The 17296-nt window shown below is 43.4% G+C and overlaps 1 protein-coding gene across 1 annotated transcript in view; it reads right to left on the minus strand.

The window, feature by feature from the left end:
• The window catches only part of SHC4 (SHC adaptor protein 4), a 133799-nt gene that overhangs the window by 24709 nt on the left and 91794 nt on the right, over nucleotides 1-17296 (minus strand). Inside the window, exons 5-6 of the mRNA XM_073568459.1 lie at nucleotides 11747-11796; nucleotides 9866-9917 (exon numbers count right to left, since the gene is read on the minus strand). Of these exons, the coding sequence (XP_073424560.1) occupies nucleotides 9866-9917; nucleotides 11747-11796 (102 nt within the window). The remainder of the gene's footprint in view (nucleotides 1-9865; nucleotides 9918-11746; nucleotides 11797-17296) is intronic.

Consider the following 17296-nt stretch of genomic DNA (forward strand, 5'->3'; position numbering starts at 1 on the left):
AAAAGGGGAAGAAAAGGACGGAGCAGGCTTCCTAACAAAAATACTCTAAAATAGGAGGAATGGGAGCTGAATCCAGGAGTATTCCAGAAAATAGTGGATCAATATAGACACCCAGAGATAGATTTGTTTGTCAACAAGTGAAACAAAGAAACAGAAAAAATCTGCTCTCTAGAGCTGAGGGAAAGTCCTTATGCAGTAGACTAAATACACATTCCCTGGAACTTTGTCCTAGCCTACGTCTTCCCCCAGTTAGTGTTGATTCCCGTGGTGCTGAGGAAAATATGGGGAGAAAGAGCAAAATTTATTTTTATTGCTCCCTTTTGGCCCAAGAGGCCATGGTTCACATGGATGAGAATGATGTCTGTGTCGGATCCCTGGGTTCTTCCATATACTCCGGATCTCCTCAGGCAGGGCGCAGTCTATCACCCTCAGAGGTCGGCCTGCATTTAACGGCATGGCTTTTGAGAGGTCATTGTTAATCCAGAAAGGCTTTTTCTGGCATCAGTCTCTACTCTGCTTCAAAGAAGGAAGCAAGTGATAACTAAAATATATGGAAGAACTTGGGCAAAATTTTTGACTCGTTTGGAACAATCCTTGGAGGGGGATGTTCCGATTAAAGCCATTCTACAGTCATGGCCAAAAGTTTTGAGAATGACACAAATATTAATTTTTACAAAGTCTACTGCTTCATTTTTTCTAATGGCAATTTGCATATGCTCCAGAATGTTATAAAGAGTGATCAGCTTAACAGCAATTACATGCAAAGTCAATATTTGCCAAGAAAATTAACTTTATCCCCCAAAACACATTTCAACATCATTGCAGCCCTGTCTTAAAAGGACCAGCTAACATCGTTTCAGTGATTGCTCCATTAACACAGGTGTGGGTGTTGATGAGGACAGGGCTGGAGATCAATCTGTCATGATTAAGTAAGAATGACACCACTGGACACTTTAAAAGGAGGCTGGTGCTTGGCATCGTTGTTTCTCTTCTGTTAACCATGGTTATCTCTAAAGAAACACGTGCAGTCATCATTGCACTGCACAAAAATGGCCTAACAGGGAAGAGTATCACAGCTAGAAAGATTGCACCTCAGTCAACAATCTATCGCATCATCAAGAACTTCAAGGAGAGAGCTTCCCTTGTTGCCAAAAAGGTTCCAGGGCACCCAAGAAAGACCAGCAAGCGCCAGGACCGTCTCTTAAAAGTGTTTCAGCTGCGGATCGGGCTACCAGCAGTGCAGAGCTTGCTCAGGAATGGCAGCAGGCAGGTGTGAGTGCATCTGCACGCACTGTGAGGCGGAGACTCTTGGAGCAAGGCCTGGTCTCAAGGAGGGCAGCAAAGAAGCCACTTCTCTCCAGAAAAAACATCATGGACAGACTGATATTCTGCAAGAGGTACGGGGAGTGGACTGCTGAGGACTGGGGTAAAGTCATTTTCTCTGATGAATCCCCTTTTCGATTGTTTGGGACATCTGGAAAACGGCTTATTCGGAGAAGACCAGGTGAGCGCTACCACCAGTCTTGTCTCATGCCAACTGTCAAGCATCCTGAAACCATTCATATGTGGGGTTGCTTCTCAGCCAATGGAATGGGCTCTCTCTCAGTCTTGCCTAAAAACACAGCCATGAATAAAGAATGGCACCAGAATGTCCTCCAAGAGCAACTTCTCCCAACTGTCCAAGAGCAGTTTGGCGATCAACAATGCCTTTTTCAACATGATGGAGCACCTTGCCATAAAGCAAAGGTGATAACTAAATGGCTCAGGGAACAAAACATAGAGATTTTGGGACCATGGCCTGGAAACTCCCCAGATCTTAATCCCATTGAGAACTTGTGGTCAATCATCAAGAGACGGGTGGACAAACAAAAACCTTCAAATTCAGACAAAATAAAAGCATTGATTTTGCAAGAATGGACTGCTATCAGTCAGGATTTGATCCAGAAGTTGATTGAGAGCATGCCAGGGAGAATTGCTGAGGTCCTGAAGAAGAAGGGTCAACACTGCAAATATTGACTTGCTGCATTAACTCATTCTAACTGTCAATATAACCTTTTGTTACTCATAATATGATTGCAATTATATTTCTGTATGTGATAAAAACATCTGACAAACACACATAAAAACCAGAGGGCAGCAGATCATGTGAAAATATAATATTTGTGTCATTCTCAAAACTTTTGGCCATGACTGTAGAGTTCCTTCAGAAAGGACTGGAAATGGGCCTTGTCACTAGCAATCTTAAGGTGCAAGTGTTGGCTCTAGGAGCCTTATATAATTATAACCTAGCGGCAGATAGGTGGATAATTAGATTTATTTAGGCATGTGATAGGTCAAGACCAATTCCAGCCCCAAGAATGCCCTCTTGGGATCTAAATCTAGTCCTAGAGGTGTTAACAAGACCTCCCTTGAGCCTGTGAGCAAAGCACCAGTTAAGATACTCACTCTAAAGAAAGCTATATTGGTGACCGCAACATCGGCCCGTAGAGACAGTGACATGTAGGCCCTGTCAATCAACCACCCGTTTACCCAGATTTTAGAAGATAGGATTATTATGAGAACAGACCCAGCATATCTTCTGAAGGAGCCGTCAAAATTTCATAGGAACTAAAAAATTGTTCTCCCCTCCTTTTGTAGCAACCCTAAAATTGCAGAAGAGAGCAAGCTTCATACACTAGACGTTAAACAGGTTCTGGTTCAATATTTGGCTGTATCAAAAATATGGAGGAAGAGTGAGTCCTTATTTGTGTCATTTCAAGGGGTTAGGAAAGGCCTAAAAGTAACAAGGGGTACAATAGCTAGATGGATCAAGGATGTCATTAGCTTAGCCTACTCCACTAGTGATATACCAGTTCCAGAGAACTTGAGAGCTCATTCCACCAGGGCGATAACAACTTCCTGAGCTGAGTAGGTGGAGGTGTCAATCGACAAGCTATGTAAGGCAGTGACATGGTCTTCTTCATCTACATTCTATAAGAATTTCTGGCTTAATCTGTCTTCCCTTGATGACCTGTCCTTTGGGAAAATGGTGATACAAGCAGTGATTCCCTCCCTAAGGTGTTTTCGGCCTACATAAATCTCCAAGGTGTTGCTGTCATGGGAAAAGAGGAAAAATCTTAGTTACTTACTCGTAACAGGATTTCACAGAGCCCATAACAGCACCCTTATATTCCCTCCCTTCTTATCACTAATTGGTGTGCACTTTAACGCCTTTACTCCCAAGGGTGGTTTGCATGTTAATGCCGTGCCAATTTTTACAATTCTGACCACTGTCCCTTTATGAGGTAATAACTCTGGAACGCTTCCATGGATCCTGGTGATTCTGACACTGTTTTCTCATGACATATTGTACTTCATGTTAGTGGTAAAATTTCATTCATATAACTTGTGTTTATTTGTGAAAAAAATGAAAATTTTGAAAATGTTGCAATTTTCCAACTTTGAATTTTTATGCTCTTAAATCACAGAGATATGGCACTCAAAAAAACTTAATAAGTAACATTTCCCACATGTTTACTTTACATCAGCACAATTTGGGAACCGAAATTTTTTTTTGTTAGGAAGTTATAAGGGTTAAAAGTTGACCAGCGATTTCTCATTTTTGCAACACCATTTTATTTTTACGGACCACATCACATTTGAAGCCACTTTGAGGGGTCTATATGATTAGAAAATACCCAAAAGTGACACCATTCTAAAAACTACACCCCTTAAGGTGCTCAAAACCAGATTCAAGAAGTTTATTAACCCTTCAGGTGCTTCACAGGAATTTTTTGAATGTTTAAAAAAAATGAACATTTAACTTTTTTTCACAAAAAAAATTACTTCAGGTTCAATTTTTTTATTTTACCAAGGGTAACAGGAGAAATTAGACTGGAAAAGTTATTGTGCAATTTGTCCTGAGTACGCTGATCCCTAATATGTGGGAGGAACCACTGTTTGGGTGCATGGCAGAGCTCGGAAGGGAAGGAGTGCCGTTTGACTTTTTCACTGCAAAATTGGCTGGAATTCAGATAGGATGCCATGTCACGTTTGGAGAGCTCCTGATGTGCCTAAACAGTGGAAACCCCCACAAGTGACCCCATTTTGGAAACTAGACCCCTCAAGGAACTTATCTAGACATATGGTGAGCACTTTGAACCCCCAAGGGCTTCACAGAAGTTTATAACGTACAGCCGTACAATTAAAAAATCATATTTTTTTCCACAAAAATGATCTTTTCACCCCCAATTTTTATTTTCCCAAGGGTAACAGGTCCCCAATAATAGTTGTTGTGCAATTTGTCCTGAGTACACTGATACCCCATATGTGGAGGTAAACCACTATTTGGGCGCATGGCAGAGCTCGGAAGGGAAGCAGCACCATTTGACTTTTTTGGCTGGAATTGAGATCGGACGCCATGTCGCGTTTGGAAAGCCCCTGATGTGCCAACACAGTGGAAACCCCCCAATTCTAACTCCAACCCTAACCCTAGCCCTAACCCTAGCCCTAGCGGGAAAATGGAAATAAATACTTTTTTTAATTTATTATTTTTCCCTAACTAAGGGGGTGATAACGGGGGGTTTAATTTACTATTTATAGCTGGTTTTTATATTTGGCAGCTGTCGCACGCTAAAAGACGCTTTTTATTGTAAAAATAGTTTATGCATCACCACCTTTTGAGAGCTATAATTTTTCCATATGTTGACCCACCGAGTCATGTGAGGTCTTATTTTTTGCGGGACGAGTTGATGTTTCTATTGGTATCCTTTTTGGGCATGTGACATTGTTTGATCGCTTTTTATACTGATTTTTTGGGACGCAGAATGATCAAAAACCAGCATTTCAAGAATTTCTTTTGGGGGGTGCGTTTACACCGTTCCGCGTGCGGTAAAATTGATAAGATGGTATTATTCTTCGGGTCAGTATGGTTACAGCGATACCTCATTTATGTCTTTTTTTATGATTTGGCGCCTTTATGCTATGAAAACAATTTTATATAAACAATAATTATTTTTGCATTGCTTTATTCTGCGAGCTATAACTTTTTATCTTTTTGCTGATGATGCTGTGTGATGGCTCGTTTTTTGCGGGACAAGATGACGTTTTCAGCGGTACCATGTTTATTTATGTCAGTCTTTTTGATCATGCGTTATTGCACTTTTTGTTCGGCGGTATGATGATAAAGCATTATTTGTTGCTTCGTTTTTTATTTTTATTTTTTAAGGGGTTCACTAAAGGGGTTAACTAGTGGGACAGTTTTATAGGGCGGGTCGTTACAGATGCGGCATTACCAAATATGTGTACTTTTATTGTTTTGTTTTGTTTTTTATTTTCAAAAAATGAATTTATTAGGAATATTTTTTTTGTTTTAATTTATTTAGCGATTTTTTTTTAATAAATTATTTTTACACTTTTTTTTTTAAACTTTATTACACTGTCCCAGGGGGAACAAGATCACAGATCGCTGTGACAGATCAGCGATCTGACACAGGCGCTGCACAGGCTTCTTCATGCCTGCGCTCTGCAGGCAGTGAAGAAGCCAGCTCCCTGCAGGCCCCCGAAGGTCCCCGCCACCATATTGGATCCGGGGACCTGCAGGGAAGGAGGCACCCAGAGCAGCGCAGCACATCGTGCTGCTCCGGGGGTCTCAGGGAAGCACGTAGGGAGCCCCCTCCCTGCGCTCTTCTCTCCTATGACCCCGGTACACTGCGATCATGTTAGATCGCGGTGTGCCAGGGGTTAACGTGCCAGGGGCAGTCCGTGACCGCCCCTGACACATAGTGCCGAGTGCCCCTGATCGCTATGACGTACTATTCCATCCTTGGGACTTAGGTGCCAGGTCACATGGACGGAATAGTACATCTAATGTAGGAAAGGGGTTAAGGGTGAAGAAAAAGAAGAAAGAAAAAAACTGCGTGTATTTGTGATTGTTGTAATTCTAACTGTCTGGAGGTCCTCTTATTCTCTGAAAACCAACTGATATGGAGGGGAGGTACCACCTTTTTATTCAGTAGGTTTCCCTTCTTTGATGAGGGGATACCCTCTCTCAGGTGGTGCTGTCATGGGCTCTGTAAAATCCTGTTACCGGTAAGTAATTAAGATTATCAGAATTATGGGCTGTAGACATTTATCACTTAGAATCAGACTGATTTATTATGGTTTTCCAATGTATCTGTAAAAATTAGTCTTTCTGTAATTTTTATTTAAGCTGCACAGAGAAAAATAAAAAGTCAAGTTGGCATCTCTTAACAGGGCTCGGTCTGCCGAGAATAATGCAGCCTATGTACACTGAGAAATTTATCATAGCTCATTCAGTGAGCATTTGTGCTAGACCAGGCTATTAAATGACCACCACCATGCAACCATATTGCTGATCAGTGGTGGTTTACCACTGCACATCATGTAGTGCATCATTGACTTCCTTTTTATTTCTGAGGCTATTTTGAAGTGGCCATGTCACATACTTTAGATTTAGTGATCAAATCCATTTCTTGGATGAGGAACAATTTGACATTATGCAAGCTGCCCGAAAATGTAACTCGGATGTCCTGAACCAGTGGGAAAAGCTAAATCTGAGACCTTCACTTTGTATGTTGTTAGAGTTATTTGCAACATTTTCTGCAGGTTCAGCTCTCTCTTCCTAAAGTGATGTCTGCGACCATTCATCATGTACGGGTACATTTTCAGATTCAGTCCTGCCAACTCTATGAAGTCTATTTGGTCCGACATAATAATGAAGCAGCTTGTGTGCCTGATGGAGATAGGCAGCAGATGAGAAACCAAAGCTGTTGATAGCTGAGCAAAAAAAAAAACTCTGTTATGCTCTTTTCCTGTATCACTGCTGCTGGTAAATCAGATTTCCTGGAGGATACTGGAGACTCTGTTCAGCTTCAGTCTGACTCCTCCATGACTAATGCAGGCCATATAGCCACAAATAAATATTCTCTTTTTTTCCTCTCTTTCTTATCTGTCTAGTATACATTGCTTCATATGTAATGGAATGTGTGTCGCCCTTGAGAGTTCAGTCGCCACAGAGGTACTGCACCTTCTCCTGAGGTGTAGTATCCCACTCTTCAGGTAAGATGGGAACACCTGACCAGACTCCAGCACTTGCTCCCAGCACGGACACCTTAGAACAGCAGAGAACCCTTTATGGCAGCTGCTTTGGTTCATGAAGGGTGCTGGGAGGCAGGTGGAGCTTAGACTGCACTAAAAGAGGAAAGCCCACAGGAAGTTAGGTCAGAAGTCCCTTAGAGGGGGAAGCAGAGAAAGGACATAGATGCAGCAGTCTCCTGTGAGCTGGAGCTGCTGGCAAGGAAAGAGTAAGAAAGAAAAATCAGTTCTTCAGAAGAAAGATAGAAAAGTACGGAACGTGTGGAGGAGAGACTAGGGACTAGGGCTAGAGCAGAGCCCTTTCCTAAGTTTAATGCGCCAAAGGTCGGACGCCGGTATCCGAGGCTGTGTGTGATACTAATGATCCTACAGCAGAAACCGGAAGAATAGAAGTTGAGACTACTTTATTCCCACCTGAGACTCGACAACACAGCAGCAACGTGTGTGAGCCGGGACATGATCGTAACAAGTCCCCGAAGTTGGCTACAGCTGCCTGTCATGCGTGTGGAGTTCTAAGTAACAGCAAGAAAGAGGAACTTGAATGTAATTCATAACTGCAAGTACTTCAGATTAGCGCTAGTAAAGAGATGTTCAGAAAAGGCACATAAGGAAGTGAGTGCTGGAAGGGTGTATTCCATCTGCCTGGGAGTTGGCTGAGCCCCTGACCTGGAGGACACAGCACTGAAGCGGGCACCTGTCCATGCCAGAAACGTGAGTAAAGCATTGGAACTGCATTCAGCTGTGACATTGCCTTCTTCCCTCGCCAACATACTCAGCACTGCTACATCTCTGTGCCTAACACTACACCATGTACTTCAACATCTACTACTGCTGCCCTGGGACTACAGCTCTGCCTGTGGAGAGCTATTACACCTCTGCTGCATCCCACCATCTGTCCCAGAGGATCTGCACTGCAGTGCTGGTCCCCTTCTGACCAGATACCACAGGTGGCATCACAAACTTATCCATACATAAACTTTATTCATTTCCACCTATTTTACATGGACACCCAGGGCCACGGACTGGTTCACCGCCACACATCCCCTTTAAGACACCGGACCGGTACCGAGCAAGTGTGAAATCAACCCCTCCATTTGCCCTGGGGGTGATCCAAATGCCACACAGCAACATCACACCATTTAGTTGTATCTATCTGTATGTACACTTGATAAAATATGTTCCAATGTAAAGTCCCATACTAATGACATCTCGTTTATTTATCCTGTATGGTAATATGAGAAATTAAAAGAATTAGAAATCCAGACTACTGTGTAATGATTAATTTAATTGCACTTTTTGATTTTACCCCTGTAATATCCTTATTTTCACCTTTGATTTAAGTTTTAAAGGGAATCTGTCACCCGGTTTTCACTACCCCATCTGAGAGCAGCAAGGGGAAGAGACCCTGATTCCAGCGATGTGTCATTTTCTGAGCTGCTTGCTGTTATTTTGGTATAATTACTGTTTTATCTGCTGCTATTCTAGCAGTTCTCTGAATGTTGAGCTCTGTTTAACCCCGCCCACATCACTGATTGGCTGCTTTCTGCTCATGTACAGTGAACACAGAAAACTGACAAACTGTGGTGAGGCAGGGTTATACAGAGCTGCTCATATATATGCATAACTAGCTGGCAGCACATTTAATGGTCCTCAAATGATAATATCCTGCTGATAAAACAGTGATTGTTTCAAAACTACATATAAAACAACAGTCTAGCCCACACACAGGTCACTGTCTCACTTCTTGAACCCTAAATATCTGCTAAGGACAAATTATGGCTTCACTGAAGTTCCTCCACATCATTTTGGTTTTCACTGAATGCATTCAAGTCCCTTGGGATGTGAGACCATTTGCGACACCTACAGTGGGTACGGAAAGTTTTCAAAACTCTCTAAATTTTTCACTCTTTGTTTCATTGCAGCCATTTGGTAAATTCAAAAAAGTTCATTTTTTTCTCATTAATGTACACTCTGCACCCCATCTTGACGAAAAAAAAACAGAAATGTAGAAATTTTTGCAAATTTGTTGAAAAAGAAAAACTGAAATATCACATTGTCATAAGTATTCAGACCCTTTGCTCAGACACTCATGTAAGTCACATGCTGACTATTTCCTTGTGATCCTCCTTGAGATGGTTCTACTCCTTCATTGGAGTCCAGCTGTATTTAATTAAACAGATAGTACTTGATTTGTAAAGGCACCCACCTGTCTATATAAGGGGTCTGAATACTTTCCCTACCCTCTGTATATGTCTCTAACTGGTCCACAGTTGATCTACTTTCCGCAGGAAACAAACTGCATTTTCCTGCGTTGAGCTCTTCTACTGCAGCTGGCCGGAGATCTGTGTCATCCAGGTCCTTTTCGACTATATTTTTGGGTTACCCATGAAGTCTAAAACCCTTAGACCAGTTTCAAACAGATGTGATCTCCTGGCCCGAACTCAACAAACTCATAGGCATTTACGAGGCTTTAGAAATACAGTCAGGAGACCAACAGCTGGTCTGGAAATCATGGTCCATAGATGGACTGCAAAACTTGGATATGTGAAGCCGGTCTTATTGGTTCTTCTATAACTACGGTTGCAGTGCACATACCACTGCATTTTAGTTACAAGCTGTCCTGCTCTGCTCCTAGCTTACATTGAATCAGTACCAAGGATTTTTGATATTACAACTTTCTTGATGACCCTTGTGTATTGTATAGATCTAATAGAGTGAACAAAGGTAAATGTTCAAGTAGAGAAAAGGAAATATGTAATGTATATCATACCTCTTTGGTTAACTGGATCTTTAGCTACGTATGCAACATAGTCAGTTGTGTCCTAAAATAATAAATACGGTACATTTTCAATGTTAAAAATCCATAGATCATGCAACTGTTAACGGAACTCTAAATCTAAAGAACAAAGTATAAGGGAATGTCCACACGTTGCATTTTTTCCACTTTGTACTGTAGTGTTTTACTGTAATAGCAAAGTGGGTAAGATCTCTAAAATCTCATGCACATGCTGCTCATTTTTCTTTCCAGATTTAAAGCAGTTTCATGTCTGCTGCATGTCAATTCTGTCAGCATTTTGCAGTGTTTTACACAATGAATGAGAAAAAGCACAAACAAGTATACACAAATGTGCTTATTCTATGCAGCATTTTTTCTACCAACACTCCAGTATTTGCAGCAGATTTTCTCTGCATATACCCTAAGGGCCCCGTTACACGTATCAATGTCCCAGTGGTCCCACCAACGATCCGACGTGGATGGGATCGCTGGGAAATAGTTAGCTGATCGCTGGTGAGCTGTCACATAGACAGCCCCTCCAGCGATCAGGACCAGCGAGCAAGCTGGTTTCCAGTGTAAACAGCGGGTGTCTAAGAGCTGCGCGGCTCTTAGTTACCCGCTGTTTACCTTGGAAACCAGCGTGCATGCTGGTTTCCAAGGTAAACAGTGGGTAACTAAGAGCTGCGTGGCTCTTAGAGATACCTGCTGTTTACATTGGAAACCAGCTACCAGCGTCACTGATCGCTGGTCTCTCGCTGCCACACGCAGCAATGCACGCTGGCCAGCGGGAGACCAACAATCAAAAAACGGCCCAGGATGTTCGAACGTGATCAGCGATACCCGGCATGGGGGCCAGTCGCTGATTGATGTCACACACAGTGATATCGCTGGCGAGATCACTGTGGCGTCACAAAATCGGCGATCTCGCTGGCGATATCACTGTGTGTGACGGGGCCTTAAGAGAGTGGTTTAAAAAAGAGATCTTAATCTCCTTAACTCGCATGTAAATAGATGTATCAGAAGCTCAACATCCAGTACCGAGAGACATGAGATAAAGTAGTAATCACTGGGCCAGACGCTTTTTTGGACATTAAAGACCCCCATACACATGAGACAAATATGTGCTGAGGAACAGTCATTCATTGGTCAGAAAACATTAAAAAAAACATTTTGGACTTCATTGGCCGTGTTGGATTTTTCAAATGATGATACAGCCATTATCAAAAGTCTTCAAACAGAGGCCGGACAGACATCAGTCTGAGATGGTTTTGTGAATCCTGCTTTGACCCTGGAGGTCCCTTCCAACTTCTGTGATTCTATAAGTACTTATAATCAGCCCAAAAAAATCCAACATGCACAATTGGTCTTTTGAATGATGGCGAATGTTCATCAGTAGACCATCGGGTTCACATGAACAATTGTTCATTTCACCAAGGCAGCTGATGATCATTCATTATGGTCGGAATCAGACATTTCACCTGACTTTTCCCTGATGTGTTCGGGGGCTTATGTTAGTATTTCTGCTGGAGGAATTACAGTTGGCCTTTTTCCGGCCCCGAATAATTTCATACAAATAACATTTAACGCATAGAAAGGTGTGATTCGATAACATTTAGGATGTGTCCTGAAAGTAAACAGATCTAGACAGATGGAGTGGCTTCTCACATCGTTATGCAGTGTCTGTTCGCCGTCAAATATGTCAGACATATCCATAATCCTACAGTCACCTGACAGAAGACAAGAGTGCGCTTTTGGAGTCTGTCAGACTAGCACATTTTGTAGTCTGCTGTGCTATTCCATACAGAATCATTCTGTAAAAATATAGATAACGCTATAGTGTAAATTGTTTTAAAACAGAATAAATATAATACATACCGGATCTCCACCAGAAGCGAATGATATTGATTGCATATGGTGATTTGCAACTACCTAAGAAAATTACAAAGAGAAGGTAAAAACTATGCCGACTTCATACAAGACTTATACCTAATCCAATATATGGTAATAACCTGAAGGTGATAAATATTTTCACCCTCTCCTTATTAACCTCCATGCTTCACTGCACATTATATCCAGGACTAATTCAGACACCAGCTGAGAGAGGAGTTCATACAACTTTATTTATATTCCCATTCCCAAACCAAGAGTAGTCCCTCCAGCCAGAATTAGTATCCAGTACCTATTGTGTTATTCCTCCCATTCAATGATCAGTTTGCCTCATTATTCTTTTCTTTATTTGTTTTCAGAACTTGTCCTTTTGCTTGTCTATTACTTCCCCAGATTACTATTCCTGTGACATCATGAATTAACATCTACCCAGGAGCAGATACATTTTAAAAGGTTATAAGGTTTCAGGAAAATGCTGGTGTCCATGAATACAATGAATGGCATCTGATTTGAAGAGGTGGCTATTCAGTGGTTGAGAATGGTGACTACCGTATTTTTCAGACTATAAGACGCACTTTTTTCCCTAAAAATTTTTTGGCAAAATTGTATACTTACATATACTGTGGTGGCAGCAGGAGTCGGGTGATTCTGCGGCGGTCCCAGTTCAACACTGCCGAGTGATGATCACACTCCCTTCCAAGGCTGCTGCAGCTGGGGCAGCAAGTGCGGTAGGTTCGGTGGTGGTGCTCTGTGGTGTGGTGTGGTGATCTGCTGGCATTTTGTGAATGCCCAGAGGCCCCGCACATCCATTGCTGCGATGCGGTAGTCTCCATGAAAATGGCCACCAGGGGCAGCGCATGCTCAGATTGAGATCTCGGCAGCCATTTTCCAACAGGCCACCGCATCTTAGCAATGGATATGCGAGGCCTCCGGGCTTTCACAAGATGCTGGCGGAGCCCCCCGCACCACCGCCGCCGATCCTGCCGCACCAGCCTGGGTTGGGATTTCCTGGAGGCCACCGCATCGAAGCAATAGATATGCGGGGCCTCCAGGCTTTCACAAGATGCTGGCAGAGACCCGAGCACCAGGGCGGGCTGGACCGGGTGGCAGAGAGGCAAATGCCTGCCAGGCGGCTTCCCCCAGCAGCTGTACAGGGCCGGCCGCACAACAAATTGTGCGAGACCGTGTCTGCTGTACTGTGATGCAGCCAGCAGCAGACACAGCTGCCCGCATCACAGTCCTATCATGCCGGGGCCGGGAGCTCTACACGGCCGTCTAACCTTGACGGCTGCATAGCTCCTGCTCCCTCCATGTTCTCTGTACTTCCGGGTCAGGTGTTGGGCGTGCGCGATGACTCATCGCGCACGCACCAACATGTACTGGAGGCTGGAAGCAGAAAGGCGCTGCTGGGGAGCGACTGTGAGGTAAGTATGAAAACATATTTGTTTTCTTTATAAAATTAATTCAGTGGGTGAGTGGGTGAGGGTAACTACAAGTGATGAAGTGGGGGGCATAAGGGAGACTGCACATGATGGAGTTTGGGGGATAAAGGAGTCTGCACATGATGGAGAGCGGGGGTAAGTGGGGCTGCACATAGTGGGGGGCGTGGGGGGCGTTGAGGATGAAATGACTGGTAATGAATTGGGGTAAGAATACAGGTGTTAATTTATATATTAAATGGGGAAAATGGCTATTTATAGTTAGTGGGCGCACAAAGGTGGATTATAATTTATATTTGGAATGGTGGGTTGCATAATATCCAATTATATATTGATTGTGGTGCACCTCTGTATTCAGATGTGTAGTGTAGAAGAAAGGGAAAAAGTGGGGAATGTGCTCTGGAAGTGCTGCTGTAGGTAACTGTTATTTTATGCAGAGACGAGTACTGACTGGAAGAAGTGATGGTGGTCTGTGCTGGATGAAAAAGAAAAGAAAAGAAGAAGGACTTCAGCTAGAGACGTCACTGGTGAGTCAGTGTATTACCTGTACACTGACACTATATACTGTATACTATATACAGAGCTCCTGTGTATAATGTCACTGGCAGTGGTGATCACTGTATTACATGTACACTGACAGTAAATACAGAGTTCCTGTATACAATGGCACTTATTATTGTGCTTTTTTTAAATTAATGATCAGTATTGTAGTATTCCGACACTATGTGGTGGTAATATGTGGTCTGGTCATGGTGTGGCGCTATTTGTTCCTTGTATGTGGTATTATTAGGTCACTATGAGGTGGTAATATGTGGTCTGGTCAAGGTGTGGCAGCATGTGCTCCTTGTATGTGGTATTATTAGGTCACTATGTGGTGGTAATATGTGGTCTGGTCATGGTGTGACGATATTTGTCCCATGTATGTGGTATTAATGGTTGTTTAAAAAAAGTTAATGTATGTGACTCATTCCCTTAAAGAAAATACATAAATATATATTTATTTTTAATAGTTTAGAGTAGAGTAGGGCCCGGCTTAAAGAGTCTACCGCGTTGTGGTATCAGCTTAAAAATTATTTTGGCCAGAACAAAAGCTACTGGTTATGAATGTGATCTGGTGTTCGATGGGAACTTTTAATATCTGATCGGTGAGGTTGTGGTGGGGAAGTTGAGTTTTTCCAAGAGTGGGCGGTGGGACGGTGGAGGCGGAGCTGGTGTAGAACCTGGGAACCAGAAAAATTTTGCCAGTATGGGGCCCCGAAATTCCTAGTGGAAGCCCTGGCCTGTCCCATAACCTGCAGACCCCAGCTTTCTGAGACTTCAATGTGCTCACACAAGCGGCATGCTGACATTATTGTCTCATGCCGCTCTGTGGACCGGAAGAGAAAATGGAGGCTGCAGTGCCGGGAATCAGGATGAGGTGAGTATAACCTTCATTATTTTTAATATGGAGAATTATATACTATCTATGGGAAAACTGGAGCTATTATCTAATATATAAAGCTCAAAGTGTGTGTATGTATGTACAGTATGTATGTGTGTATGTGTGTGTGTGTGTGTGTGTGTGTATGTCCGGGATAGGCATCCGCACCGTTGCAGCTACAGCCACAAAAGAGAGCATCCTAGGCTATGTTGTAAAGCGAAATTTTAACCCCGCGCTTTCCAATTCACCAAACAATTTTGCCCCTGTCTACATAATGGGGAAAACGTGTGTGCACGTCAAGCCTCGCCCCTCATTATGATGTCATAATGCCCCTATCTACATAATGGGGAAAAGTGTGTGCGTATCAAGCCCCGCCCCTCATTATGATGTCATAATGGTTTCCATGGCGATGCTGATGTCATCATAGGTTGCAAGCCCCGCCGCTCATTATGATGTCATAACGGTTGACTATGGGATGGAGGATGTGTGATGGGTATATGGGCACTGGACTATGGGATGGAGGATATGTATGGTGGGTATATGGGCACGGGACTATGGGATGGAGGATGTGTGAAGGGAATATGGGCACTGGACTATGGGATGGAGGATATGTATGATGGGTATATGGGCACGGGACTATGGGATGGAGGATGTGTGATGGGTATATGGGCAATGGACTATGGGATGGAGGATATGTATGACGGGTATATGGGCACGGGACTATGGGATGGAGGATAATTATAATTTGCTATAACTCACCACAGTTAGTTACTATGCCCGGGCAGCGCCGTTCTCTTCAGCTAGTACTATATATATGGGGAGAACTGGGGCCACCATACTATACAGTATATATGGGCAACTGGGGCCATCGCACTATAATTATGGTGCAAACTGGGGCCATCGCACTATATTTATGGTGCAAACTGGGGCCATCGCACTATATATACTACATATATACACCATATCTCTATAGTAAGCTCGGTTCTGCTCCCATATCTCTGTGGTAAGCTCTGTTATGCACCCATATTTCTGGAGTAAGCTCAGTTCTGCTCCAAATCTCTGTAGTAAGCTCGGTTCTGCTCCCTTTTCTCTGTAGTAAGCTCAGTTCTGCTCCCTTATGTTTGTAGTAAGCTCGGTTCTGCTCCAATATCTCTGTAGTAAGCTTGGTTCTGTGCCCACATCTCTGTAGTAAGCTCCGTTCTGCTCCCATATCTCTGGAGTATTCTCCGTTCTGATACATATCGCTGTAGTAAGTTCGGTTCTGCTCTCATATCTTTGAAGTAAGCTTGATTCTGCTCCCTTATCTCTGTAGTAAGCTCGGTTCTGCTCCCATATCTCTGGAATAAGCTCCGTTCTGCTCCCAAATCTCTGGAGTAAGCTCCGTTCTGCTCCCAATTCTTTGGAGTAAGCTCTGTTCTGCTCCCATATCTCTGGAGTAAGCTCCGTTCTACCCCATATCTGTGGAGTTAGCTCTGTTCTGTTCCCATATTTCTGTAGTAAGCTCAGTTCTGCTCCCATATTTCTGTAGTAAGCTCAGTTCTACTCCCATATCTCTGGAGTAAGCTCAATTCTGCTACCATATCTCTGGAGTAAGCTTGGTTCTGCTCCCATATCTATGCAGCAAGCTCCTTAGGCTAAGTGCCCACGTTGCAGAAATGCTGCGTAAATGTCCGCAGCATTTCTGCAACTCCCTGCCGCGGGTAAAACGCATGCAGAATTCACATGCGTTTTCCCGCAAAACACAAGCGTTTTGCAAGAGTTTTTAGCTTGCAGAATGCTTGTGCTTTTCCAAGCATAGTGCTTGACAAGTGTGACCAACTTTTTACTATTGATGCTGCCTATGCAGCATCAATAGTAAAAGATAGAATGTTAAAAATAATAGAGAAAAAAAAATAGGGATATACTCACCTTCTGTCGGCCCTCCAGACCCTGGGTACCATCCACACATGAAGCACTCACTTTACGCATGGTGGGCTTAGCCACATGCGTAAAGTGAGTGTTTCAATGCAATCTTATGGCGGCGGAATCACCGCGATTCCGCAGAAATAATGGACATGCTGCGGATTTTACCGCTATGCGATTCTGCAGCCGTAAAATCCGCAGCATTGACAAAGCAACTGCGGAATCCCATAAGATTGCACCGGGATGCATTTTTTAATCCTTTTTTAATAAAACGCAACGCAGGCACACAGACTTACTGTTCCCATATCTACGTACCAGCCTGTTTTTAAAACCTGTTATCTCTGCTGCTTTAATGCAATGGCCAGAGATACGCAGGGAAAAGGAGGGCCACAGAAACTCAAGGGCCACTACCTTGTAATTCCCCCCAGGCTGGAAAGTGCCAGCCAGCCCCTGCCGAGCACCACCGCCGAACCTGCCGCACCAGTCACACCAGCCTGGGATGTGATTTCCCGGAAGCTGCCGCACCAGCCTGGGATGGGAGTCATGTTGCTGGACCACCAAACATCTTCTGTGACCCCGCTCCACCAGTGCTGCTGATCCACCACTGGGTAAGTTGAATTCTGACTGTAAGACAGACCCCCATTTGACACATTAATTTTTTTTCCCTATTTTCCTTCTGAAAATATGGGGTGCGTCTTATAGTCCGAAAAATACGGTATATGGATATATTCACAGATGGCAGATTTGTTGTAGAAATCTCAGGCTTCACATATATCT

This window comes from Dendrobates tinctorius, unplaced genomic scaffold (genome assembly GCF_039654945.1).
Source record: "Dendrobates tinctorius isolate UK_male_01 unplaced genomic scaffold, ASM3965494v1 ptg000022l, whole genome shotgun sequence".
Classification (NCBI taxonomy): Eukaryota; Metazoa; Chordata; class Amphibia; order Anura; family Dendrobatidae; genus Dendrobates; species Dendrobates tinctorius.